This window comes from Porites lutea, chromosome 5 (assembly GCF_958299795.1).
Source record: "Porites lutea chromosome 5, jaPorLute2.1, whole genome shotgun sequence".
In the NCBI taxonomy this organism is placed as follows: Eukaryota; Metazoa; Cnidaria; class Anthozoa; order Scleractinia; family Poritidae; genus Porites; species Porites lutea.
In genome coordinates, this window is record NC_133205.1 from 8,541,015 (window position 1) to 8,568,639 (window position 27,625).

The window sequence follows — 27,625 nt, forward strand, 5'->3', positions numbered from 1 at the left end:
CAAGAACGTGATCTTTTTTCAATGGTGTGCTTCTTACTGTGGCATTAGATATAGGAATATTTCTCAGAAGGGGTTTCTATATATTAACTCTCTAAAAGGTGCTACATGGTTTTATGTTAATATTATTTTATGGAGTTGAAAGGTTGTCTCAGTGAAGTATTTAAATTTCATGCATGTCCATATTTCCCACAAATTGTTCATTCAACCTCAAAGGTCAGCTTTTTATTTAGAATAAGTTACTTCTTTTCTTTGCCACTTATATACCCACACAAAAGTATTCCCAATGCAACCGTAAGGGGAAACTGTAGGGTTAAGCTTATTTCCTGTTGTTAAGTTTACTGGACTAAGCAAATTTCCCCTTTGGGAATACTTTCCTTTGCAAATTGATGCGACAAGGAAGTGGTATTGTTTAAAATGTAAGCCAATAAAGCATACAATTTGATATTTATTCCATTTACTGTATGTTGAGGGCATTTTAATTTTTCTCTCTGGTTACTGCCTCATGTAGAGGGACTGTCGAGCACTCTGCTGGATAGCCTCTTTTGGTTAATTAAAATTTATATAATACAAATACAAACATACAAACTCTTACCAACTGGTCAGGAAAATCAGGTGACAAAATTTGACATGTTTCCTGCACAGAGGTCTATATCTAATGGACGACCCCATTCTGCGAACTACTTAAAACACCCACAAGAGGATACCGTCAGTGCTTTTTGATATCATATTAGTGTAACAGATGCCCTCACGTCATGGCAACACTCTTAAAGTGGTTTTGTTTCATCTTAAGGCTATGCTAGTGTGTCAAAGTGATTACCATTTAAAATGCTGTGTACGTCTGGACAAATAACTAAATAATATACAGAAACAGCAACCAAAGACAATTATTATAACATCTGTTTGCTGTTTAAATTGTTTTCCCTTTCCATAAGATTTTCAGGGGTATTTTTCATCTGTAATTGGACAAAAACCCATTGACTGAAGGTGCAGTTCTTAATCTTTTGTAAAACTATTCCCAGCCAGGCATGCTAGTGCCACAAGTTATCTCAAGTTTTCACCCCTGAAATGTCAAGTACATTCGACTCCTGATAACTCAACCTTCCAAGGGAAATAGAAAAAAGTTTGAGTTATGGGGAGTTCGATTTATCAAGGGTAAAATTATATAGAAAACAAATCTAAATTAAACAAGCAAAGCACACTCAGTTGCATCAGCTGGGCAAACTAGGAATGGCAGGAAATAAATAGTAAAGTTTTGTTGTTTGGTAAACCTAGCGCCACTACTTATTTTTGTGAGCACAGACATGTTTATATATATATATTTTTTAAAGTAATGTTTAGTCTGTCAGGATTTCAGGGTTTACCTGGCCATTAGAATTTTTCCTAGGCTACTTTGTTTGAAGCAAGATAAACACTAGAAAAGATCAAATCCCTGGCCATATTTGCTATTTCTTCTTCTACTTCAACAATAATGTTTAAAAATGAATGTTTGGATTTAACAAGAAATGACTACTAGTGATATACAGGGGAAGCTTTCCTAACAGTCACTCTCGTAATCCGACAGCTATACTCATGGCCTCCTTCACAAAACCCCGTTTTTTTCTACTCCCATACAAGCTCTGTATTTTTACATTCCCGTAAGTGGCCAGCTCTAGTTATGGACATGTTTTTGGCGTCCCGAGGGTGTCCACTCACGAGAGCTTCCATTGTATTGCTTTGTCCTAGCTGTGTTAAAGTAGATATTTTGTTGTTGTCTTGTAGACTGAGATTGCAAAAAGATTGAATGCTATATGTGCTCAAATCATTCCCTTCCTTTCACAAGATGTGAGTATGAAATAAGTCTCTTTTAATGTACTTTTCATAGCTATCTGTAAGTGCCAACAAGCAAAGATTTTACCAATACGTGCGCGCTGTTTAATTTGTTTAGAAATGTCATGAATTATCATAACAATATAAAAATCCAGCAGGCAAGTGCAACAGCTGTACACGTATGTTGTAAATGAATCAAGCCGACAATTGGTTGAGGATGGGTTGAGCACTGTACTCACAAACACACACATGGCTCTTGGATTCTCTGTTCTGTATTACGTGTTCGCTCGAAAAACAGTGTATTCTCTGTTCTGCATTATGTCATAAAAGTTATGACATAGTGTTACTAACTACATTACATCTCTACAAGATTCATTATGCCTTGGAACTTTCGCACACGGCTTTATAAGGCTGCTACCTTGCAGCTGCTCATTGGTAATTAGTAACCAAAAGCTTGTACCTCCATAGAGTACTAAAGTGATGACGTCATAAAAATGAAATTTCTGAAATTATGGGATTTGTCAGGATATTCTGAAAGAACAATTTCCAAGAGGCCTACTTGCCAAAAGTAAGCATTTCGGGGCAAATTGTCTGTGAGATCGTAGCCCAGTTATACTCAGAAAACCCCATACAAACCCTTCTAATTTTTTCTTGGGTCGACCCAAAAAAAATTTAGAAGGGTTTGTATGGAATTTTGTAAGCATAACTGGGCTACGATCTCAGAGACAATTTGCCGCGAAATGCTCATTTTTGGCAAGTAGGCCTCTTGGACATTGTTCTTTCAGAATATCCTAACAAATCCCATAATTTCAGAAATTTCATTTTTATGACGTCACACTTTAGTACTCTATTGTCTCTGTGCAGTTTAGTAAAATTTTATTCCCCAATGTTTCTATTTAACTATGGCACATTGAAGGGTTTAACTGATCAAAGCATCATGATAATCAACTTCATGATCGTTGTTATCAGTGTACCCAAGGATGTCTTCAAATGTTAAGTTAAGAAGATTGTTTATTGATCGTTGATTGATTGTACATTCGGTGGTACGATGAGCCCAGTCAGTAGAGCACTTGACTGGGGAGTGGGAGGTTGTGGGTTCGTCCTGGGGCTAGACCAATATTCAGGGTCTTAAAATAACTGAGTAATGATGGTACTTCCTTTGCCCTGCAAATGGCTAGTCCTTGGCGGGAATCGGATGACCACGTAAAATACCAGGGGAGACAAAAATAGTGTCCTCAATAATAGTATTTTCATTACTCAAATAAATTACATTTTTTTATGCTACATATAATTCACCTGTACCTGATATCGAACTTCTTGGTGGTGGCTTGAAATTAGTTTTTAATCATATCTAATTATAGTTTCATCAGATAAATTTAGGAATCTTAAAATGTGTAAGCTTCTGTTTCCATTTTCTTTGTTGATGAGTTTTACTTAGGCATTGTTATTTTTTAGGGTCATTTTCAGTTAACATGTTTTGTTTGATTCTATTTTAAGCATCAACAGCAAGTTGCAGCAGCTGTGGAGAGAGCTAAACAGGTCACCATGACCGAATTAAATGCTATAATAGGGGTAAGAATTTGACCCTTTTTTTAATCTCTCAAAGAGCACAGCCTTGATTGCTATTTTTCTCTCTTTAGCATATGTGACATAAATGTCACCCAGCTGTTTTTTAAAAGCGGTGAGAGGATGGTTTGATCACGTATTACAAAAGACTGAGAAGAGACTGAATAATAACCTCACCACAGCTCATCAGCTAGCCTGAAGTAGTTTCTGAAACAATAAGAAACACCCTATCTCCCCTTTAAAATTCACCCCCCCCCCCCCCCAACCCACCCACTACGGGCCAAGGTTCTCAATAACTTATTCATCCACTGCTCCATTTTTGTAACAACGGTAACAATGTGGCTAATGGCAAACAGGCTTTAATAAACTCTTTTCAAAATGCAAATTTTACTGTTCTTTCATTTATCAGTGACACCCGTCACAGGTGTTAGGGTTACAGTTCTCCAATACAGGTTCAATTAATACACACTGCACCCTGCTGTCAGCTGGCAGACTACTGGAGTGGACTTTTTTCGAGCCCTTTTTTAAACTACAATCTTCTACAGAATAAGATGGAATCCCAACCTTTTCTCCGTGAAATCAAGGATGAAGCCATGCCAAGGCCAAAATTTGCCACTTTACCATCCTTGATTTGGGGGCTGTGGGGAGCTGAGATTTCTTCCAAGTTCCCTGGGTAACTTATCATTTGGGAGCTTAAGCATGGATGATGGGTACACCAGTGAAAACATCACACAAAATTAATTTGCGTTTATTCCAATTCGCTGAAAATGTCAAGTGTAAGTGAATTTCCCTAGAGTTGATTTCTTGGGGACAGCACTCAAGTTTAGGAGGAGAAAGAAAAATTCACTGTCGCTTGTTTACATCCTCCATAAAATGTGAAATTAGGCATTTTCACTTCGCATTCGTGCAGTGATGGCAAAGAAATGTACAAAAGAGTTTGATGCATGTGCAAAGTTGTTGTTTTGCTAATTAAACCTGTTGCATTTTTGTCAGTCTTGTTCCCATTGCCATTGTCGTTGCTAAAGCTCCCATTTGTCTATCCTCAGCTCTGGGGCAGAGTGGGAGTGGTCCCCTATCAGGGGATTTAGACATCCACTGTAGTCCATGGTGTAGGGATCTTGTCAATCTGCCATCTTTGAATATTTTGGGGAGGCAAAATAACCACCAAAATAAAAACAATTAATGACTACCTATTCACAAAGTGACAGATGGCCAAAAAAAACTTGGCTGCCTTAATAATATAATTTTTTTTGATGAGGTCACCCAGCTGGAATCTATTTGGCCTGGTTTATATTACATGTCTCTCAGTACAGCTTGATTGAAAAAAGCTTGTCATAACTATAGAAGCTTAAAATGGACATAACTGTGTACCTAAACTCACAGGGTATTTTTTAGTTTTATTTTTTTAAACCAGAGTTTATTTTTTTAAAAAGTGGTACTAAAAGTGTTCAAATACTTAAGGCTCCTGGGGCCCTGGTTGGTCCTGTACTTGAGCTGATTAAGATACATTTATGTTCATGATTGTTTGAAATCTCTTCTTTTTGGTCACCACTTGTTTTTCCAAATACTTGATTGTGTTGACTGCCTGAGGTTCTGTCAAAGTTTGGGTAGTTCGCCTTTTTTGAATTTCCCCAGGAAGGGGAATTTCATCGGCTGCCCCGTAAATGTCAAAATCCTCTAGGGTTTGACCTTTTTAGCTTAATGAATTTCTGCGAAAGGGAGTCTCATTTGCCTTTGGTGTTGTTGGTATCGACTGGTTGCCTTGCTAAATTTCCTTTTTTATCAATAGCAACAGCAGCTTCATCAGCAAGGGCTCCAAGGGCTCCAAGGTCTACATGCCCACCCGCCCACAATACCACTGCCGCACCCGGGATCCACACCTCCTCAGCTCCCACCTGGGGCAGCTTCTGGCCTTCTTGCCTTGTCCAATCTTACTGTTCAGCCACCACATCTACCAATGATGAAACCGGAAGATAAAGGTATGAATGAGCATGGAAGTTTTTATGTTCAGCTTGTTGAGACATTGTTTTATTAGCAGGGCTAGTCAAAAAGGGCTGTGAACTGGGGATTTTGAGTTGGACTAGTTATAAGTATTCTGTCATTTTCCTCAGTATTGTTTGTGCAAACAAAATATCTGAATGCTTATTGGATCACAAGCTGCAAGTAAGGCGACACAGCAGAGAAAAGAACTGGGGAAATATAAGGACCTCTGCATACACTTATTTTGAGTGTAGCCGTGGCCACTCTAGTAGAGAAAATAACATTACATTAAGAATATGTCAAATTCCTGACTTTTGTTTCACCTCCTGCCAACTTTAGAACTCATAATAATGGTGAGAGCCATTCAAATTTACCCAAAGTTGTTGGAATGTCTTATCTGCAGTGATTTTTTTATAAATACAGTTATGGTGGGTCCTGGGACTCATCTTGTGAAAAATCGTGAGTCCCAGTCCAGAACCATTGAGTCCCAGTTCAAAAAACAACGAATCCCTGGGTCTTTTGTAACCACACAGTTAATCTGAAGACAAACTTCAAAACTCTGTATTACAGTTTACTGAAATAAAGATATACTCCTTCCATTATAAAGCACAACAAAGACTAAACGAAATAAGCATTGTTTAACAACAGCCTCATCAACAACAGCCACAGAAATCACACAAACAGGATATTCAACAAAAACATCTTCAGATCGATAATTTGATCTTTGCATCCTACGGGACGCATAGTACAAATTAATTTGCATCTTAGGCGATTTTTATGCATCAGTGACACAGGGTGCAGCGGTAACAAAATCACTGTAACTTCCACCTTAAATTTTTGAAATATTTATTTAGTGGTTGGATTAATATTCAAAGTATTGTGAGTAGTGCAAGTTGCCTTTCGTCATTTTATTTGTCATATACACTTTATAAAACAAAGAGTTAACTTTGAATTGTGTCTTTTTCTTGACACTCAAAGTTATCCTTGTTAATGTCAAATATTAGTCTAACCCTCTATATTTCTGTTTCTTTCATGTTGTACGTCACTATCAGATGGCATGGTATGTGAAAGTTTATTATGTTATTTTATTTTATTCAGTCAACTAGATGGACATCACGGGGACAGGCACTTAAATTAAGTGTACTGCTATAAGGCGCAGAATTTTTTTTTTGACAAAAGTTTGCGTGATACCTCTAAATCTGTTGCATGTTTTGGGTGCGTCTTATAACCGGAGTATTTTCGGGCTACCAAAAAAAATTGTATGATATTCAATTGCTTCAGCTGCTCATTTTGTTCTTTTTTTTATCAGTCTTCAATGACTTGTACATCTGGTAAAGCTGGTAGTAGCCACAATGACTCATTTTACATTCGAAACAAATCATCTTATCATTTTTTGTGGTTGGAAAGCGTGTTGTTGTAGTTAAGACGATCATCACCACAAATCATGCTTGCGCCTTATAGCCGGGTATTTTAGTTTAATTATTTTAAAATTGCAAAGAACCCCATTTAATGGGGTGTGTCTTATAAACAAGTGGGTCAACATTTTCTAGTTTTAATGCTATGCCTGCAGAAATCACCAAAATATTGCTATGGTTAGTGCTCCTTGATGAAGTATGTGTGATATCTTCTTCGTATCTCTATTGGAGTATTTTGTACTTAAAGTCACCTAATCAGTGTTTTATGAAACTGATTGGTACAAGAATTAAGGACATGATTGCACAAGATGAAATTAATAATTGATATTTGAACAACTTCTTTCCACTACTTCTATATTAAGGAAATGTTAAGGGGTAACAAAATAAATATTATTATTCTATATGTAACATGAAGCAGTGTTATAGTGTCAATTGGAATTTTTATTTTCTAGAACTCGTTGTCACCTCTTGGACCAATGTCTCGAGAAAAATACAGAGCATCTGACCTCTCGTCACATGGTAGTGATGATGGCCACATGGACAGGGAAAGAGACAGAGACAGAGAACGCGATAGAGACCGCGAACGAGAGCGTGAACGAGAGAGAGAACGTGAGAGGGAGAGGGATCGAGATCGTGACAGGGAAAGACATGTGAATGGTGAGTATAAGTTCAGTTGAAATCAATTGAAATGAAGCAAAAGTAGAAAAACTATTTGAGCAAAAGCACTGGGCAGTGCCCCTTCAATTTTCCCTGGAGCTTCACACTTCAGATTGGTGAAACCGCTGCATTGACTTCAGTTTTAACCTTGCCTGAATTACATGTAGCCTCATTTAAAGTGTAAGAAGGGTAGTACTTTGCCTTTTTATACAATCCTGATGCTCTTTTGATAACTTCTGCTGTCAAAATACTTAATAAAACAGTTCAGTTTTCATGTATGAATATTGAACAGGAAATTCACTTTTGCTATTTATGACAGTTACTCTAATCTACTTCAAACTGGGAATACATGTAAGTTTTCTCTGTAACAAAAACATGATGATTCAAATATATTTTCTGATGTAAAGTAAATTAGTGAAGGTTCACTAGGCTTCAAGGATATAAATTTTCATTTTAACATATGCAAAAAACTACTGACAGACTTCTAGGGTGATACTAAGAAAATCCTACTGTTAGTAAGTGACATAACACCCTGAAATTGACTTTTTAGGAACCAAAAGCAACATTAAAAGGAAAAGAGATGACAAAGACTCGGGGGTAAGTTTTGTTTCCAACCATGAAAACTCGCATTGAATTTTAGGCCCCAGATCTCGGGTGAAAATTTAGGAATTTTTTCTAACCACGGAGCAAATGCTTTTTTGTTCTTTAGGAAAGTGATGCAGAGAAAAGTGATGGCGACCTTGTAGTGGATGTTTCTAATGAGGTGGGTGTGCCATTACTGGGGTGGGGTTTTATTGCATTGACTCGAATGTTCTTCAACTTTTTTGTGTAGTTTGATGTTCTTGTAGACTGGTAAATATTATTCAAAAGTCAATTTTTTAGGCGAAAAAACAAAAACAAAAACAGCGTTGAATAAAGGTTTTTTGCATCTTGAAGGGGATTTTGAAATTAAAACTGGTTTCGCTAATTGATTGCAGGATGCAAATTCACCACCCAGAGTCGAAAATGGACCTGATTCCCCTGTAAATGACAAGAAAAGTCGAAAAGATTCTGGATCTCCCAACAATGCCTCATCATCGTCATCCACACCATCATCAAAACATCCCAAGGTATGCATAAATTGTTTAAACTCTTCATTAATGGGTGAGCTTGAAAACTGGTTAGCGGGGTGTCACAATCCCATAAGCCAGAGGGAGGTATCCATGGCAACACTGGAAAGTGGGAACCCCCCAAATGAGCCTCCACTTACCACCACTATCACACAGAAAGAATTCAGTGGAAAAACTGTTCTTCCTAGGATTTTGGGAAGGCCAGGGGTATTCTGACTTAGATTTTTAGCAGTGTTTGTACGAGGCCTGCTGAAGCCAGAAAAATTTTTTATTAAGATGGGGAACTTAATTTTAGTTGTTTATTTGGTTAGCAATTAGGAACTGTTTTTCTCCTTTTTTTCTGAGTCCCACAAATGGCAGCTGCTTTCTCAAAATCAGTCTTCTGATATTTGGTGTTTTTGAATTAATCGCTTTCGGAAGATTTGGTGTCATTTTAGGTGACTTTTAGGTAAACAGTACAGTGTAGGTCATAGGTTGGATTCCTGTTGGGAGTGTTTTCTTCTGAGCCACGTGTATCACTGACTATAAATTAAAACATTTTCTCAAATTTTAATGTGTTGATCTGTGTTTTTTTTACAGTCAGAAAGCAAACCCATTCTTCCATCGTCAGAAAGCAGCTCTTCTGGGAGGAAGAGCCCCTCGAGATCGTCACCGTCCGTAAAAACTCCAGTAGGTAGGTATCATTCATACAGAACTACATTGAACTTAAGCAGCCAAGATGACAAACAGCAGTGAAAATGCTTGTGAAAAAGTGAATTTGCATTAACTCAAGCTTCACTTTATTTATACAGTCTTCCTTAATTTGTCAAATTTAGATGAATTTTCCTCGAGTTGAATAATTCAACTCGAGGAAAAATTTATCCAGTATCCAAGTTCAAAAAGAGAAAGGAAAATTTTTTGATGTGTGTTCACTCCCACAAAATGAAAAAAAAAATTAGGAAGTTTCACGTTGTAGACGTGCAGCAGATGTCAAAAAAGTATACTCGTTGCTGCCTTCATCCCTCTGGTTGTATTAGCTCTCTACTGTTTTAACCAGTGTGGTTGAGTGAGCAAAAGGAATGACGACCATCTTGTGTATTTTACAGCCGCCCCGGCAGTTAGAACAGCCATGTCTGTACCAGGAGGTCCATATCCATTTGTAAATCCACACAACATTGCCAGGTAATTATGGATTAAACTCAAAGCAACAAAGTTAAATATCTTTTCATAATAGCACCTTCATTGAAGGCTGAAGGCCCGTAGCATTTCGCTGTTTTGCTGTTGCTATGTTCTCTGAGCCACTCGAGGTTTTGGCACCCAGTTAGTGTTTTTGGTCATCAGTATGTTGTGAGTTGAGTTGTCGAAGAATCATAGGAGCTCCAGCTAGCGGCAGCAATTGGAAAAATCCTTGACTTGCAGAGGACGAGACCCTGGTTCAAAACAGAATGAAACACACAAAAATGAGTCTTTGAAATGCATTATTAATGCTTTAGAGATAACAAGATCAGATGGGAATTTTCCAAGACCCATGATTTTCTAGTTTACACTTGCAACCCGTATAGGTAGCTCTTTTTTTTCTGGTGGAAGACCATCAGTTTCTTGTATTTAGTCGTTTTTTTCTTTGATGTTAGCTTCATCTTTCTTTGCTTGGAAAATACCTAGTGTTGAAGTGTTCCATTGGAGGCGTACCATACCTTACCTTACCTCACCTCTTCAGGCTCCATTACACATAAGGCCTCCACATCTCTCTATCATCCTGCTATTTTGAAATGTGTGTCTGGTTTCAGTTATGAGATTTTTGTTCAGGATGGGACATTTACTCATTGCCCAACCCCCAACCTGGAGGGCCAGGTTATGCAATTCCCCTGGCCTTTCATACGAAACCTGGCCGACACAGTTGAACCCACCAGGTCCCATTATTGGTATAGTTTAGAGGGTCATCAAGGCACACAAACCTCCCCACCACGTTCCTTGGGGAAAATAAGCTAATTTCATCTGTTTTGCTTTGTAGTGACCTGGCAAGCCCAACATCATTTTCCCCATCAGTCATGGCAGCCAGCATGTCTGCTGGTGGGATTGGTTATGGCCGGTCTCCTTTGGTACGTATTCTTTCTTGTCTGATGAATTTCAGTTTTTTGTTTATTGTTTATTTATTTTCACTATTTTGATCTCAGGTTGGCTTTGAGCATGGCAGCCCTGCAGCCAGAGTAGGCATGTCTCCATTAGGTCCCAGTATGCCAGCAGGTCCCCCAGGAGGCAAGCCTGCATACTCATTCTATGTGAGTGGGGATGGTCAAATGCAACCAGTGCCGTTTCCGCCAGATGCACTCCTTGGTTCCAATATACCTCGCCATGCCCGACAGATTAACCAACTAAATCATGGAGAAGTTGTATGCGCTGTAACGATCAGCCATCCAACGAGACATGTATACACAGGAGGAAAGGTCAGCACTGTTATTTTTTACAATTTTTTTGAACTGTGGAATGAAGAAATATTGAAAATATTGATGTAACTTATTGAAAGCTTGCCAAACCCTGGCAATTCAAACAGTTACAGAACTCCGCACTGCAAGCACTGATCAACATTGTTAATATCTGAGCGGCTACATGACTGTACAGGATGGTTCTTTCAGAAAACTTTGCTTCTTGGATCCTCGATCATCGAAACTCGAGACTCGATCCTCGTGTCTCGAGACTCAATCCTCGCATCTCAAAACTTGCATTTTTTGTTTTATGCAATAATTAACTAGTGTAGTGTACTGAAAAAAAAAATGTAGAGATGGTAGAGTGAACAGTTCAAGCCTTATAAAGTCCTGTTAGAATGGACAGGGAATGTGCGTTTTTGTACAATCTGTGAAATTACATAAGTGGTATGTGGTCCTTGAAAAGTCCGTAAAAATGGTTGCAATTTTTTGTATGAATCCTGAACTGCATAAGTTGGGTCTTCAACTGCAATGGTCTTCCTTGCATTTAATTTTGGTTAAGGTGATGCACAATTGCTGGATAACCCTAGGATAGAATTTCTCTTTGGAGTAACTCTCAAGCAGAGAAAACCGTGAGTGCTGTAGAATGTACATTTCATCTGCATGGACTGTTATTTTAGTTCAGAGGAAAAGGACCATCAGTGTTTTTAGTTTGACAGTAACAGTGGTAAGAATCCAGAAGATAGATGCAGAGAGGGCAACAGTTGAAATGTTCTTTAATACAGATAAGGCTAGTGTCAAAACTACATATTGCAATACTGGTGCTTGTCTCAGTTTGACGGTTTTACCACTCTACAACATGTGACTTGAAGGTGACAAAATTTCAGATTGTTTTGTAAAACTGTTTGTTTTCCCTTGGTTGCAGGGCTGTGTGAAGGTGTGGGACATAGGTCAAAGTAGTGGAAAAAATCCAATTTCAACTTTAGAGTGTTTGGTAAGTCACTGTTTATGCAATTCATAGTAAGAGACATTTTAGCATCACTTAGTTGCAGGGTTGTCAGTAAGGGCCGGTAGCCAGGCAAAACCGCTGGCTAGTTAGCCATCCTTAGCCAGCTACTTTCATCTCCTTCTATCATAACTGCTAACAAAAAGTTAAGCACATTCAAATAAAATTGTAAAACGTCCATTTCCCAGTTTTGAATGACATTGAATGCATATTTAAACAGGTTTAGATCTGTGAAACATTCGAACTGAACGATGTCTAGGGACACCTGAGACATTTTTACGGAATTGTTCCCACTCTTGTGTGTATTCTGATGAAACTGCATGGCGGTGGAAAATACCCCTTGAAAACCCCTGGAAATGCCATTTTTGATAAGATTCAAAATGTCCCCAGATGCCTCGGTCCTCAAGAACTTGAGCCTTTGGTGCGAGTTCCAAAGCCGCCTACTATTCATTATCAGCCTGCTACATAAAAACGTTTTGACAGCCCTAAGTTGTGAGTTGTGATAGAGACCAGGTACCTTTGATAAGTGGCTTTCCTGTTTATGGAAGTGATTTTTGAATTTGATATTCTGTAGTTTTAAAACTTGATTAGTTGTTGTTTTGTTTTGTTGCATACCCCTTTTGATTTTTCTCTAATGTTATTTTGTTTTGTTTCATTTCCTAGAGAGATAACTACATCCGATCTTGTCGTCTCCTGCCTGATGGTAGAACTCTCATTGTCGGCGGTGAAGCTAGTACTCTTACAATATGGGATCTTGCATCCTCTCAACCAAGAATAAAGAATGAACTTACTTCAAATGCACCAGCCTGTTATGCATTGGCAATTAGTCCAGATTCTAAAGTATGCTTCAGTTGTTGTAGTGATGGAAATATAGCTGTGTGGGATTTGCATAATCAAACATTAGTCAGACAGTTTCAAGGTCATACGGATGGTGCTAGTTGTATTGACATTTCACCAGATGGTACAAAATTATGGACAGGTAAGGACTACATGTACAAAAAACAGCATCTGTCATGTAACTTTTCTGGTCTTTACGAAGAGGGTGCAGTTTGCTCTAATCACCCCTAACTTGGATCAAAGGCATCAAAGTTAGACTGCAGCAGGTAGCAAAGCATAGTAACGGTAATCAAAGGTGCTAATGACAGTGTATTGTTTTGCACATCAAATCGAAGGTATAACACCCCTGAAGTGAAACAGTGTTGTAACCCCCTTGATAAAAGGCAAAGACAACAGGATGGCTTATAATAACTTGCGCCACCCAAATTATTAAGACTCGGTGGTCTCTAACAAGAGGTTCAACTGCTGTGCATTGACTGGGAATTATTTGGTAATTTTGAAAGGCGGTCACTTATGAGAAGCGGTCACACTTTGGAAGGGTTCACTGTACATCAGTTGAGTTTCACCTTGTGGACGACATTTGATTTGGATCTGCTTTTTGTGGATGTACCACAGATTACGGGCCTATCACGAAGATTTCAAGTTTCTGAGTATGTGTATTTAGTAAGTGGGGAATTAACGAGCTCGGAAATTCTTTTGGTTCCATTCTTTTGTTTCCTATGACAATAGCTGGGAAATCCCCTTTCCTCAGATTTCTCCATCCCATTTAGTAACAGCCCTCCAGCCTGGAATACAGTATTGTCACCGTAAAAGCATGAAAATTAATTAACCTTGCATTTTTCCTTACTTTCTAGGAGGATTAGATAACACAGTTAGATCTTGGGATCTTAGAGAAGGAAGACAGCTCCAACAACATGATTTTACATCACAGATCTTCTCCTTGGGGTATTGTCCCTCTGGGGATTGGCTTGCTGTGGGGTGAGCTACTGACATTTCCATTTTTGTGATTTCTGTTTTTGAGTGTTGTCCTTGTGACGAAAGTAGTACATGGGCTGAGTATTGATCCTGTGTCGGGTAATGTCCCTGAGCCCTAACTTAATTAAGTCTGATCTAATTTAAAGTGAGGTAAATGTTTGTTGAATAAAAAGTGTTATTTATTTCCTCTTATCCTTATAATTTGCCTCCTTTACCTTGCATGTCCATGTATCCATGCATGATGTTGCTCAATTGCTATAGTTTGGCGGCATTAATTTCAATTGTACATTTAATGCATCATGTAAAATTGCAGAGTGTTCATCCTTTTTCTCTGGCTTCCAATTTTTTGACCTGGCCACCAAATGGTAACGCTGAAAAAAAAAATTAGCTTGGGGCACTGATGTTATTATCATTTTGAGTACTTTCCTTGCTGTTCAGCAGATTTAATTTTAACCTACATGTAAGGTGACTCTTTCAACACTTTTTTAAGTTACAGCTGTAAGATTTTTAAAAATTTTTCTAAATGCAAATGTTTATCTTTTATTAGAATGGAAAACAGCAATGTGGAAGTTCTCCACCAAACAAAACCAGACAAATATCAGCTACACTTACACGAAAGTTGTGTATTGTCATTAAAGTTCGCTTACTCTGGAAAATGGTTTATAACAACGGGTAAAGACAACTTGTTGAATGCGTGGAGAACCCCTTACGGTGCAAGCATATTTCAGGTTAGTGCTTTCTCTGAGACAACAGTTTTTCACGTATCTCCCTCCCTTAAAGGTATTAATTCCTCTCCTTCCTCTGAAAATTATTTTCTTGATGAAGTTAACTAAACTTAGTCTTGTAAAAGTCAAAATAAGTCAAAAGTTAGATGTACACTGAATTTACTCTCTAACTTTTTATAGCAGTAATAACAGGTATAGAGAGAGAGGGGGGGGGGGGGGGGGGGTTGATGATGCAGATGCTCTCTTCCAACCCAGTACTTGTCGTTAAAGAAGGTTCAAAACATGTGTGATCAGATTACTAGTGATAGAACTTCCAAATGTTTGTGATCAGATTGCGTTCTATGCGTTCCATTCATTTTTAGTGGAAGTTCAAATGAATGCGGGCTACAAAGAGTACTTAGTATGTACCGCGCATGTGTAACTACAGCGGCCTCTTTGGTCACCTGCAATATTAGGGAGCTTTAGATTTGAGGACAATAGCGACTACGAGTACAAGATTTTACTTAAAGGTTTTTTGCATAGTGTAAAAATAAAACACCCCTGATTGCTTCATTGTACTTTTTTTTCACCTAGAAAGTTAGCATCTCCCTTTCGCAAAATGATAAAACTTCTAACATTTGATAACTTGTTTCCACCACTACAACATTCCCCCTCAAACTCATGGTAGAATGACGACGGCTATCACGTTTTCCCGACAAAATGACGCTGGTTCATGCGCGAGCAGTACTTCGTATTGAGTAAATCTCCTTCTTGTAAGTTGTTTCAGCCCCTTATAAGTTTCTGGTTGCATGATTAATATATATCAAATATCCCAATAATTGCATCCTTTTTTTGCAGTCCAAGGAGTCTTCGTCAGTGTTGAGCTGCGACATTTCAGCAGATGACAAGTACATTGTGACAGGATCTGGTGATAAGAAAGCTACCCTCTATGAGGTGATATTCTGAAGTGCAGTTTGTGTAGGATAAATGAGCCACTTACGTGTGAAATGAAGAGAAAAAGCAGCACATGCCAGGATTCTGTGCCACGAGGATGAAACAGAGGCTGTGTTGATGTGATGTGATTTTGTTTTGTGGATCTTCTGGTGGAAGTCGTTGAATAAAATGCCATCATGTTCTGTGAAGTGCAGATTTGTGCGGATGTGATTCGGATGGAAGTTTTGTCACTAAGCTCCACAGTTTGTGGTGGCAAAGAACAGAAGGTCTTCAAGTTGTTAAGATTCAGTGCCTGGTCATATTTGGTGTGAAAAGAACTGTTTTCAAGCCTTTACAGTTCATCTCTTTTGGAGGAACAGAGAAATATCAACACAATTCTTGTACATTGAAATCTGATAAATTATCCCAGCAACAGTGAAGACATTTTTATGACCTTTTGTTGTAAAGAGAAACTGCAACAAGTCCCATATTTGACCCCCTTTTCTAGAGACGAAAAAAAGCATAGGGAGAGGTGGCGTGTGGGGAAAAGATTTTTTATTGTCCCTCTTTTCCTCCACACATCACCTTTTCTCATCAGAGATTTCATGCATAGGGCTAGAAAAAAAAACTTGAATTCCAGCTTGTCCTTTGGCCAAGCAGCTCTTACCATTTTCTTGCTTGTTTTAGTTAATGATTTTGTTAGGCATGGTTTAGATGCTGTGCTTTTCATGTGCCGAAAGTAACTGAATAAGCTTGACCTTGGAGCGACACTGGCATAAAATCTGATTCAGAAGGCGTGCCATGTGTCAAGCCTAAGTTAAGTTTGACAAAAGTTTGACAGACTCTGTCGTACTTAACGCTTTTTCCACACCAAACTAAAACTGTCGTACCAAACTGATTCATACGCCGTTTTTTTGCCATACTTAATTGATCAGTTAGGTTCGGCACGGGTGGAGCGGCTTCTGAACCGGGCCTTAAAAGATTACTTGGCCAGCAAGAAAAACATTGTGTCTTGGGCTACTGGACAGGAGCTTTTTCAAGCGCTGATGCTTTCCCTTACTCTACCATGGGAGATTACTTTAATGCTCAAACTCATTTTACACAAAGTGTTTTAAAACATGGCTTTCTTTTCTGTTAGCATATTGGTAAGAACTGTGAAGTGGATTCATTCAGGCAAACAATGCTGTTGAATGCATTGAATCCAGATAATGGGTGTTTGTGCAAAAACCCTTGGTCATTCCCAAAAGTCAGTACTGATAGTTAAGTCAGAGTGAATCATTTTTTAGTGTAAATACGTTTTAAATTTACATGGATTGTATGAATTGTCATCATGACAACTAGAATATTAGTGTGCATACATTTCTCTCAACTTCTTTTGTTAAAAAGTAAACATTTGCAAAAACATTAAAATTTGAATATTGATAGATTTGCTGCTGTCCTCTATGTGTTTACCTGGCAGTGTCCCCTTTCATTATTGAGCTCTCAAAAACTCTTTATCTTTCTTTCAAACATTCCTTTATTCTCATGGTCCAATTTGGTGTTGTTTTTGTTTGTTTGTTTTCTTTCCAAGTGTCTTAAACAATAGACCAATTTTAATGTAATTATTATCAGAATCATTGGCGTATCCAGACCTTCAAATAAGGGGGGCCCCCATCCATCCAGACCTTGAGATAAGGCGGGGGAGGTCTCCCTGAACAAAAACCTTTTTCAGCACTTTGGGGCCCAGTTTAGGCTAAAAATAAGGGGGTCGCGGACCCCCCAGGATTCTCCCACTGGATCCGCCGCTGAAAATTCATACTTGGATTCAAGGTTTTTGGTAATTTTTTACTACCGAATGTGGGTTTCCAGAGAAGCAATGTGATTTATTGGTGGACCGAATCTTGAATGAAAAAAAAATGAATGGAACTGGAAAATTCCTCGCTACACCCCTGGCCCCCTGCAAAGGCTTAGATAGTCAACTCTTGCCAAGACGGGCACCTCTGAGACTGGCGTGATGTGCCCCTGTTAGAGAGTTCTCTGTCTTACAAAGACTCAACTAAAAGATGTAAAGAAAGGTTGAGGTATATTTGAAGTCAAAGTCCCTAACTTCTACTTTTTTCATGGCATTTGAATAGGGAACTCCTTGCTTACTACTAAATTGAAATAAGTGCCGAGCTGGGAAAGATGGTTTGTGTTTGGTGTGTGATTTGCATTTTCATGCCATTTGTTTAGTTTTGTGAATATTCAATAACCTTAGCACCGAAAGCTTTGACTTATTAAATGCTAGATGCGGGAAAAATAGGCCAGGTGTCAGGTTATTTAAAAGCAAAATATTCATTATGCAACCTACATTTCCAAAGAGTTACCGATAAATCAGCATCAAAGATACGAAGCTTACTAGCTATAGCCGTACTGTGGAACACAAATTGTAAGGTGATATTTGCCAGTCTTTGCATCAACCAAAATTGATTTCCATAGTAATGTTTTGTAATATTAATTTAATTTTTCAGTTGCCTACCGCTACGACAACACCTTTTGGACGCCTAGATTTGATGTCGTATCATCAAGTGCAAATAAACTTAAGTGTGTAAAACTCTGTTAGTGGTTAATCTTAAAATAAAAGTGGCTCGTTCACACACAGGAGTGAATCAGTGCGTCTACTTTCATGACCCACATTTCAATAGTTTTGAGAGAGTAATAAAAACAAGTACAAGTTAGTGAAAGAAAACGTTCTCCATGCCGGGATTTTGAAAATTCCGTCATCTGGGACAAGGCAAGAGAGAACTTGGTACCAAGTTAACCGTACTCGATACTCAGGGGCAAGATGCTTTCAACCTTCTGTTGGACATAACTGCTTAAGTCTGGCATAAAAATAGAGAGTTTCACTAGGTTGATCGTTAGCTGTCATGTCAAACATCAACATCCATGATAATTGCCCTGGGAGTTCAAAGTGCTTTATCTTTACTTATCTAGTGCTTTTCAATGTCTTCATAGACCAGACTAATGTTTTTATGGCACATAGCCACAACTTGGCAATGTTCACATGGAATGGTATTTATCTTTTTATAGACGTACTGTACATGTATATCACTTGTTTTGCTTTCTCATAGCATTTTCCTGCCTTCTTTGTGCCTTTCTTTGTCTTCTTCTGTGAGTTATATTGTTAATGTCAAATGATTGGTCACCAACAGATAGTTTTTTATCATCATCAAGAATGTTCCACAGCCATTCTGGGTATTCACTGTCAGGCAGCAAAGGGGGATCAGATCCTTCTTTTAAGTAATTTATACCTTTGCAAAGTTCCTGTTCACTAGCACCTCCTGCCAAGTAAGAAAAAAAATTGGGAAAAATTTGTCCGGTTATTAGTTGATAAATGCTTGAGAATACGTTTTAAGACAATAGTAAGTACCAAGAAATTCCCTGTAAACAGTGTAGAAAATAAAGTTGAAATTGAAGTTGATTTCAAACAATAAAAATCAATTAAAATTAAACGTACTCCTACTGAGTATAAGTGGACAAAGCGGCTGATTTGCACTCATGTTGATCCCCTCTTTATCAAGTTGTCATTCACAATCTTTGTACACTGATTAAGGTTGTTCAATATTATCTTCAGAATCGATTTTAAGTAACTTGTGCTTGCTAAGTATTTTTGTGCGCTAGGGATTGATGGGAAAGAAGGCACGTTCATTACTGAAAAAGAAAACCCACAGAAAATACACTTTTCCCGTGTTATGTACCATTTCGACCTATCAGAATCTTACCTGTATTACTGGAAAACAGAACTGCGGGTTTAGGTGCTGATCTTAGACAAACGTTCGCTGTTTTTACAGAATTTTTCAATAAGCCACGAAAAACACAACCGATAGCCGCCATTTTATTTTTTCCTGAGCCAGCGATCCTCAACTTGTGTAGATGTTTCATATATGGTGCATAAAATGTAGCTTTTATTTGGTAGTTCTTTTTCCCAGGGAGGGGAAAGAAATCATCGACAAATGGTGAGTTTTTCTGTTTTCGTTTTTGGTTTTTTGCCTTTTTCGAATTTTTTTCGAAAGTTCTTTAAAACAGAAAACGGTATTTAAAAGAAGATAAGTGAATGCTAATTTTATTCAAGAAGTATTCTGATAGTGCAAAATTTTAACTCTCTCTACCCTACAGAAAAACTTGGGCACGTGGTCAAACAAAATAAAATGGCGGACCGAATGTCTGACTTTGAGCTAAATCATGTTCCTTGTGAAGCCAAAGATTTTAACACTGCAAGGTGTCGGGTTGCACCACAAATAATTGAAAAGATTGGCGGAATAATTAATACTCCAGTTCGAATAGCGACAGACTCTGGATTTGTCTTCTGTACCCTGTGGCCAAGACGTGATGGACAAGACAAGATCGTTCAAATTGATGGGCTCGTAACCTTGCCAAACAGCAAGAAAACGAACGTAAAAAAGGGCATTTTTTGTACGAAGAAAATATCTTCTAAAGACATTATCATAACCAAGCCCGCTGATGCAGAAACTATTGTTGTATCTTTGTTTTTGTCAAGCTCCAGTTCTAATGAATGTTTTCACGGTCTGAATCAGAGTGCCAGAGAATTGAAGGAGGAAAGAATGGTCCGGAGTATTTTAAGAGGCTGCGTAATAATGCATGGCTGTGTTGTTCAACCAAAGGAATGTCGAAACGGTCAAAGACCCAAAAGAATTGCTAAGATTTTGATTGTATCTACAAAACCGTCAACCCAGTCTTTGGAAGATCAACCAATTAAAGTAACTGATAAAACAGAGATTAATGTTAAGTCAGTTAGATCAGGCCAAATCCTTGAAGATGACAATAATCAAATTTTGGCTGGCCTGGATGATGTCACAAGAGAACTTCAAGAGCTTTTAAGTTATCCCTTTTTATACCCTGGAGCGTTTGCCCAATTAGGACTTGAATGCCCTAAGGGAATTTTACTTCAAGGGGTTCCAGGTGTTGGAAAGACACTCCTTGTCAAGAGTGTCACATTGCAGTGTAATGTACAGTTGATAACACTCAATGGAACTGATGTGTTCGGGCCACATCCTGGGGAGAGCGAAGAAAATTTGAGAAAAATGTTTGAGACTGCAAGGTGAGGTAAACTGCCAACAATGTACAGAACACCAAGGGCTTATCACATTGCAATGTTACTACCATAGTTAGTAGAGAAGACTGGTTTGGAAAGCCGGCAAAGATCAAAGTTAAAAACAATGGTGCTGTAGGTTTTGTTGGAAGCTCCCTGACTGTGCACAATCCTTTGTTTTTTGTTCACAAAATGTGGCTGAATAAATTAGTGCAATGTTTCTATTGGTCAGTAAGTTCAAAGTGATAGGAATGCTATTGAACGTTGTGCACGGTCAGGTCCAATAAAGCTAACAAAAACATATAACAAAGGGTTTCCCAGCCATTCCACTTTAATTAACTATGGTTACCACCCACCTTCAGCTTATGGTTCCACTTGAGTTTTAATACCATTTCTATGTTCTATAAGAGTACAAAGAAAGGAAAACTGTTTCAAGTCTGCCTTAATTCCTTGGAAAATTTTGTAGGCTAAGGAAGGAGTCTAGGTATGGGTAGTGCCTCTGATTGGTTAAAGATTAGCTTCTTTCAATCAGGAGCACTACCTTGATATGACGCATCATCAGCGTGGGATTTTTGCACTTGTTCCGCTGACCTCATTTCATAGGAAACCAGTGGTGGCGTCATGAAATGTCAGCCATTTTCTGTGGCTAGATTCTTGTTAGATGAAAAGTGTTAACCCTTTAGGTCCCCAAGAGTTGCAACCTTCAATTTTCTCCTAACAACATTAGCATATCATCAAGAGTAAAGGTTATGAGAATTACTTAATTGCTTACCAAAGAGAGAATACTTTGATCTTAAACCAAATTCTCCCAACTATTCTTAAAAGAAATGTATGGAAATAGGTCTGGAGAATTTGTATGTAGATCTTGGGACTTAAAGCATTCAATGTATTTGAGATTCCTGGAACATTTCCTTTTCTTTAGGAATGCTTCACAACATGGTCCATGTGTCTTATTTATTGATGAACTTGATGCTTTGTGTCCTAAGAGAGGAAGCAGTGTTGATGAGCAAGAAAACAGAATTGTTGCACAGCTTCTTACTCTTCTTGATGGTTTGGAATCCAGAGGTCAGCTTGTCATTATAGGAGCAACAAATCGACCAAATGCTATTGATCCTGCTCTTAGGAGACCTGGCAGGCTTGATAGAGAGGTCAGAATAAAGAAGTTATTTAGCTTAACAGTGTTGAGAATTGGCTGAAGTTTTAGAATTGATCGTCTTAAAGTAAATAATTTAAATGACCCAACCAATCAATCATTTATTAAAATAATAAAAAAAATTCTTAATTATAAGAATTCCATTCATTTTTCCTTCATGTGCTATTCAAACTACTGTCTCACACGAAATGTGTCTGAAATTTCATGAAATTTCAAATGAAAACTGTCAGACAATGCCTTCCTTTGGAGCTCTTTGTTTGTCATGCAAAAATTATTGTTCTGACTGTGTTTTTGTATAAGAGGCTCACGGCGATTTTTTTGAATGTTAATAATTTATAGGTTATTATTGGAGTTCCAAATGCTCTCCAGAGGCTTTCAATTTTAGAATCACACACTGCTTCCCTGAAAATAGCTCAAGGAGTCGATCTGGCTCACATTGCCGAACTGACTATTGGGTATGTTGGTGCTGATATAGCTTCTTTGTGCAGGGAAGCAGCATTTATTTCTCTAAAAAGGACTTTAGGTTGCAGCTACAACAAAGGGCTGGACATTTCAAGTGAATGGGCAAATGTGGAAGGTAACTGGAAAATTGTTTGTCATAAAATATTCTTACTCAAAGTAGTAGTAATTTAGGGCCTATCCACATTAGCAGACAAATTAGGAATTGTCTTTGAAACATTTAAACCAAAAATTGTATGGTAATAATTTTGTCTGGGTATTCAAAGATCAATAGCTCGCGTGCAGGCTCACTTTTCCTTTTTCCTTTTCCATCGCCATTGCTTAACTGCTTCCCATCTTACCCGTATCATTACTTAATTAATTAGGCCATTGTTAGTCTTTTCATTATCAATGGCCTGTCCTGCTGGTGTTTGGCCATTAGGAAGCTTAAAGCATAAACATGGCCTGTACAGGGCCTGATTATAAACTACTGTCTGATAGCCTGGGGCTATTGGAGCCTCAGGGGGGTACTCTGGATTTCAAGTGATGGGGATGACTGAATGGGGGCAAAAATCAAAACCCAAAAAAATCCATAGGGCTTCCAACATAACCCAAAAAAATCCCTGGTTCAAAAATTAACCCCTCAAAAATTTCATATCAGATTTCTGAGCCTTTAACATTTCTCTACCACAAATCTTCAGATTGTTTTGAATACCCCAAAAAATCCCTACTTAAATCAAACCACAACCAAAAAAAGAATTGCCAAATTTTCCTACCCAAAAACATCCTGTAATCAAAAATATCAAACCCCCAAAAAATCCTTTGTTCATCTCCGTTACTTGAAATCCAGAGTACCCACCTGCCCTGGGATTGGAGCGTCCTGTCAGCTGGCTAGCATGTTGTTATTAAAAAATGCCTGGTGTTCAACCAAGATTTGCTGAGAAAAGGAAATGATAGTGAAAAAGGGGGTTTCAGGTAGGCCAGCTGCTTGTCATACTGCTCCGGGCTAAAAAAATTCAGCATCAGCGATTTTTTTTGTTTTCATCTGACTCTGCTGTTAGCAATAAATTTATACAGTTACAGTCTAAAAAAGATGATGATTTTATAGAAATCTACCGAGAGTGACTACTCCTTTCTTGATAGAAGACAGAGCTGAGGTAACCATGGCTGATTTTCAGCTAGCCTTGTGCCATGTTGTTCCTTCTACATATCGTGGCTTGGAGGGAATGGTTGAGTTGCACCCTGTTGATTGGGATGACATTGGTGGGCTGCAAGATGTTAAACTAGCTCTCAAACAGGTGAAACTTTCTCAGATGCAAGATAATACCGTAAACTACTGCATATAATCTCCCCAGTCATAGGCTCATCCACCTGTAAACAAAAATACGTCCAATTATAAGCCCCTGGGTAATAAGCCCTCTCTTGCTTGTATTGAAATGAAGTTGATTTATTATATTATGACGTTTTGACGTGTAATTAAAAGCCAGTAAATGTACTGCTATATGTACATGTAGCTTGTTTTGAAGCGCTTTTTCTATTCTAGTTACAAACATACTCAGATGTGAGCCCCTCCATTAATTTTGTAAGCCCCTCTAAAACCTGTTACGAAGATGCATAGGTATTAAAAATAAAATAATATTTTAAGTTGTGTGTGAAAAGGTTTTCCAGCACATTCTTTCAAGTGGTAAATTTCCTTTAATAATTCCTGCAAAATGCATTTATGCTTTGCAAAAGAAATCTTTTCTTTTGTGTCTTTGTAGAAAAGCCCCAAGTTTGTCTTGCATTTCATGAAGGTATTATGTAGTCAGGGTGATTGATGTTTCTATTTACAGGCAATTGAATGGCCATTAAAGCATCCAGAATCCTTTGCACGCCTGGGTCTTAGTCGCCCGAGAGGTGTTCTACTGTATGGCCCACCAGGGTGCTGTAAAACCACACTTGTACGCGCAGCAGCAACATCTTGTCAGTGTACCTTCGTGGCCCTCAGCTGTGCACAGCTGTACTCACCTTTTGTTGGAGATGCAGAGAGGAAATTAAGAGAGGTGAGTTAAAAGTAGACTTTCCTAAGTCCTATTAGTGATCAACATCAATTTCTCCTGACAATATCTTTTCATTATCAATAGAAATGGTTTTGAGAATTGGTAAAATGATCACTAAAGAGAAAATGCTTTGATCTTTTACAGCGTAACCTCGATTTATTGAACCTTTATATAACAAAGTCCTTGACGTAACAAAGGATTTGAACAGAACCTCGATATACCGAACCTTGATTTAACAAAATCCTCATTATAACGAGCACAATCCAGAAATGCAAACAAAGAATATACCTCGATATAACAAATATGTATCAACATGTGAGCAAAAGATAGCTAAAGATGAATGCAAAACAGACTAACGAGGATAGAATTTATGTATAGAGTAGTTTCAAGCAGTTTCGTTTGCTTGTTCTTGTGTTTCTTGTGGCATAGCTACGTACAGCTCTGAACTGAGAAAAAAGCTTCGTATTCAAATGTTTATTACAGAAATTGTTCAGATCCAAAAATGCCGGGTGTTGGAAATTAATCATTAATTGCACCTATATATAACGAAGATTTTGCTTGTTTTCCAAAAATTTGTTAAACTGAGGTTTTTGATGTAATGAACCCTAGATATAACGAACAAATATCCTTAAGAGTCCCTTGGCACTTTGTTAAATTGAGGTTCCAAAGTATCAAACTCTTTCAGCAATTCTTTAAGGAAATGTATGAGATCATTCTGGAGAATTTATATGTGGATCAGTAGTGGGGCTTAAGGAGTTAATTTTTTAATCTGACTCAACTATCCCTCTTCTGTTTGGTTTTCTACCTGAACTGAACTGTGCCAGGAAGTTAAGAGACAACTGGGCTCAGTTCATGCTAGCCAGTGCACAGGTATCCCAAGTGATGTATTGTATAACTTGTGATGGTACTATCCTCCTTTGCAACAACTGAATATAAAACTGTGAAAGGTTTGAACACAGGAGTCATTTCAAAAGTAGGTGAAGTTTGATTGTCCAGGTAAACGTAGTCCTGAATAGGACTGTTGTTGTTGACAGTCATTATCAACAACAACAGTCCTGGCTAGTCAGGACTACTTTCACCGGGACGATCAAACTCAACCTACTTTTGAACTGAATATAGTTGTAGATATTATGCATGCTCTACCACTAAACTACTACTGAAAATGGAACAGGAGACAGCATAGCTAAGCAGCTAGAGCACTGCGTTTGTAATCTGAAGGTCCCAATTTCAAGCCCTGCGCTGACTACCTGCTGGATTTGCACTGTGTAGTCTCAAGTTCAAATCCGCAGTCACACTTGTAAAAGAACCAACTGCTTTGCCTCTTGAAAGTTTGGATTCTCAATCCTGATAATATGTCTACTTGAATTATTGGTTTCAGTTGTTTGCACTGCCCCTCCAGGAATCATCATCATCATTATCATCATTTTTAGTTATTATCATTATTATCAAAATTAATATTTCTGAAATGTGTTTGTATTGTTTCAGGTTTTTACGAAGGCTCGAGCTGCTGCTCCTTCAGTGCTGTTCCTGGACGAGCTGGATGCCATCGTGGGCAAACGGTCAGGAAACAGTAGTACTGGGGTCGAGAGCCGACTGCTTTCCACTCTGTTGAATGAAATGGATGGGGTTGGTGTGTTGGCAAACATCTACCAATCAGGGGAAAGGAACTCTTGTAACCATGGTAATGAACAGTTGATGAGAAGGGACTGCGAGTCAGGTCACCTTGGAAATGAGCCTTTTTCGATTAAAACACAAAGGCTTAAACTTATCAGCTCTTCAGCTGTAAAAGACGTTCTTATTGTGGCCGCCACCAACCGTCCAGATGCTATTGATGAGGCCCTTCTCAGGCCCGGCCGAATTGATCGCATCATTTATGTGCCACCACCAGACATTGAGGCCAGGTTACAAATTCTTAGAGTGCATACTCGTGCTATTCCTCTAGCGGAGGATGTTGATTTAGAGGAGCTGGGGCTGAGTACTGAGCTGTTCTCTGGCGCGGATATTGAGAACTTGTGCAGAGAGGTAAGGGAGGTTAACTAAGTCCAGTCCCAAAAAATTCAAGGTAAAATTGGCGTAATTGTATTAACAATTATTGAAGAAGGAGAATGGTATCAGAAAATCAATTAAACACAAGATAAGGTAGTTTCTACGAAGTATTCTATCATCCATTTGTAGTTTAACTAGATTAATTTTAAGAACAGATTTTTATTGAGCGTTTAGGCCACTAGAATGTAACAAAAGATATGTCCTTTTATCTTTTGGCAATAACGACTATCGTTTATTATTTATTTATTCAGTTGTTTCGTCTTGGGATAGCTGTGAACGCCATTTTTTTTAGTTTACTGTTTATTGACCAAGCAACCTCGCTTCCAGGCAAATGTACCATCAAATTGAAGGTATATTGCTCGTCTCCTCCTAATTTGGTCAACGCCTACTGGTTATGAAAAATTAGCTGGGAGATTTGAGCCAATCAGAAACGGCGAAATTTTTAGAATGAACAATAAAAGAGTTTATTAGGTCCCCCTTCCTCCTCCTCTCCGCGTTTTCACGTATTCATGTCAGTCAAAAGAAGATAAACTCTGATTTATGCGTAATATTATTATGGTTATTTTTCAGTCAGCGCTGTACGCGTTAGAAGAAGGAGGCATGACAGTGAGTAAAGTTGAACGCAAGCATTTCATGGCTGCTTTATCCACAGTCAAACCGTCCCTGACAACAACTCAACTCAAAGAATGTCAGATGGCACCTCGGTAATTACATCTCTTAATTTTGTGGATTAGGTACTCCCGTATAGAATTGACTTGGTTTATGTTGGAAAACATCTGATACAAAATTTATTTATTTCTTTATTCATTTACAAACTTCGCCAAGAGACCTAGAACAATCACAGAGCAAGCCATATTACGAGGTCCAGAAAATAATAAAAAGTAATAATATTGATAACACTAATAGTAATACTAACAATAATGACAGTGCACTTGTGGAAACAATAGAAACAGAAATAACAAACGGAATAGGGGCAAACATCAATGAAAGAATCAACAACACATTCGATGGAGCAAGCTGGTCAGTGGCCGAGTTGTGTGGCAATTGATACACACACTCTTATAGGTTTGGGGAGGGGGGTTGACATCATAAACAGACTTAGTGAGATACAAGGAGTAATAACAAACAGAATAGGGGCAAACATCAATGAAAGAATCAACAACACATTCGATGGAGCAAGCTGGTCAGTGGCCGAGTTGTGTGGCAAATGATACACACACTCTTATAGGTCTTGGGAGGGGGGTTGACATCATAAACAGACTTAGTGAGATACAAGGAGTAATTAAAAAGTTCTTTCTTGAAATGGCAAACTGAACAGTCAATGTTCCGGAGGTGGTATGGTAAAGTGTTCCAGTTTCTTGGGGCTGCGCAGTAAAAACTGTTCTGAAAAGTAACGTAAAATAAACAAAATTATAATAATTATGACAGACCTCACTTTGTGGGCGTGGTTTGAATGCTATTTAGTTCCTGTCGTGTTTTTTCCTGATAGAT

At 38.3% G+C, this 27,625-nt stretch overlaps 3 protein-coding genes across 3 annotated transcripts in view; 2 read left to right on the forward strand and 1 right to left on the reverse strand.

The window, feature by feature from the left end:
• The window catches only part of LOC140939236 (transducin-like enhancer protein 1), a 19,318-nt gene extending 2,502 nt beyond the window's left edge, over positions 1-16,816 (forward strand). Inside the window, exons 5-21 of the mRNA XM_073388814.1 lie at positions 1,759-1,821; positions 3,304-3,378; positions 5,162-5,351; positions 6,405-6,412; positions 7,220-7,424; positions 7,975-8,021; positions 8,134-8,187; positions 8,402-8,533; positions 9,113-9,206; positions 9,619-9,694; positions 10,524-10,611; positions 10,687-10,956; positions 11,861-11,929; positions 12,605-12,920; positions 13,633-13,756; positions 14,301-14,481; positions 15,316-16,816. Of these exons, the coding sequence (XP_073244915.1) occupies positions 1,759-1,821; positions 3,304-3,378; positions 5,162-5,351; positions 6,405-6,412; positions 7,220-7,424; positions 7,975-8,021; positions 8,134-8,187; positions 8,402-8,533; positions 9,113-9,206; positions 9,619-9,694; positions 10,524-10,611; positions 10,687-10,956; positions 11,861-11,929; positions 12,605-12,920; positions 13,633-13,756; positions 14,301-14,481; positions 15,316-15,423 (2,100 nt within the window). The 3' untranslated portion in view covers positions 15,424-16,816. The remainder of the gene's footprint in view (positions 1-1,758; positions 1,822-3,303; positions 3,379-5,161; positions 5,352-6,404; positions 6,413-7,219; positions 7,425-7,974; positions 8,022-8,133; positions 8,188-8,401; positions 8,534-9,112; positions 9,207-9,618; positions 9,695-10,523; positions 10,612-10,686; positions 10,957-11,860; positions 11,930-12,604; positions 12,921-13,632; positions 13,757-14,300; positions 14,482-15,315) is intronic.
• Positions 16,817-18,349: 1,533 nt separating this feature from the next.
• On the reverse strand, positions 18,350-19,290 carry LOC140937854 (uncharacterized). The gene is made up of 2 exons (XM_073387426.1): positions 19,131-19,290; positions 18,350-18,689 (listed from the first exon to the last, which is right to left on the reverse strand). Exons 1-2 carry the CDS (start codon positions 19,288-19,290, stop codon positions 18,457-18,459), a joined length of 393 nt encoding a protein of 130 aa, XP_073243527.1. The 3' UTR covers positions 18,350-18,456.
• Positions 19,291-19,553: 263 nt separating this feature from the next.
• On the forward strand, positions 19,554-27,189 carry LOC140937063 (ATPase family gene 2 protein homolog B-like). Its single transcript, XM_073386594.1, has 7 exons — positions 19,554-20,467; positions 21,381-21,606; positions 21,951-22,188; positions 23,193-23,347; positions 23,882-24,091; positions 25,574-26,110; positions 26,705-27,189. The coding sequence occupies exons 1-7, from the start codon at positions 19,557-19,559 to the stop codon at positions 26,840-26,842; spliced, it is 2,415 nt and encodes an 804-aa protein (XP_073242695.1). The 5' UTR covers positions 19,554-19,556; the 3' UTR covers positions 26,843-27,189.
• Positions 27,190-27,625: the final 436 nt, after the last annotated feature.

What these genes read in the sequence shown, in the direction of transcription:
- LOC140937854 (XM_073387426.1), bottom strand. Translation starts at nt 19,290, where the DNA reads ATGAAACATCTACACAAGTTGAGGATCGCTGGCTCAGGAAAAAATAAA. An exon ending in TCTGTTTTCCAGTAATACAG is followed by an intron (nt 18,690 to 19,130) that starts GTAAGATTCTGA and finishes CTTACTTGGCAG; the next exon opens with GAGGTGCTAGTGAACAGGAA.
- LOC140937063 (XM_073386594.1), top strand. Translation starts at nt 19,557, where the DNA reads ATGGCGGACCGAATGTCTGACTTTGAGCTAAATCATGTTCCTTGTGAA. An exon ending in CTGGCAGGCTTGATAGAGAG is followed by an intron (nt 21,607 to 21,950) that starts GTCAGAATAAAG and finishes AATAATTTATAG; the next exon opens with GTTATTATTGGAGTTCCAAA. An exon ending in TTGAGAACTTGTGCAGAGAG is followed by an intron (nt 26,111 to 26,704) that starts GTAAGGGAGGTT and finishes GTTATTTTTCAG; the next exon opens with TCAGCGCTGTACGCGTTAGA.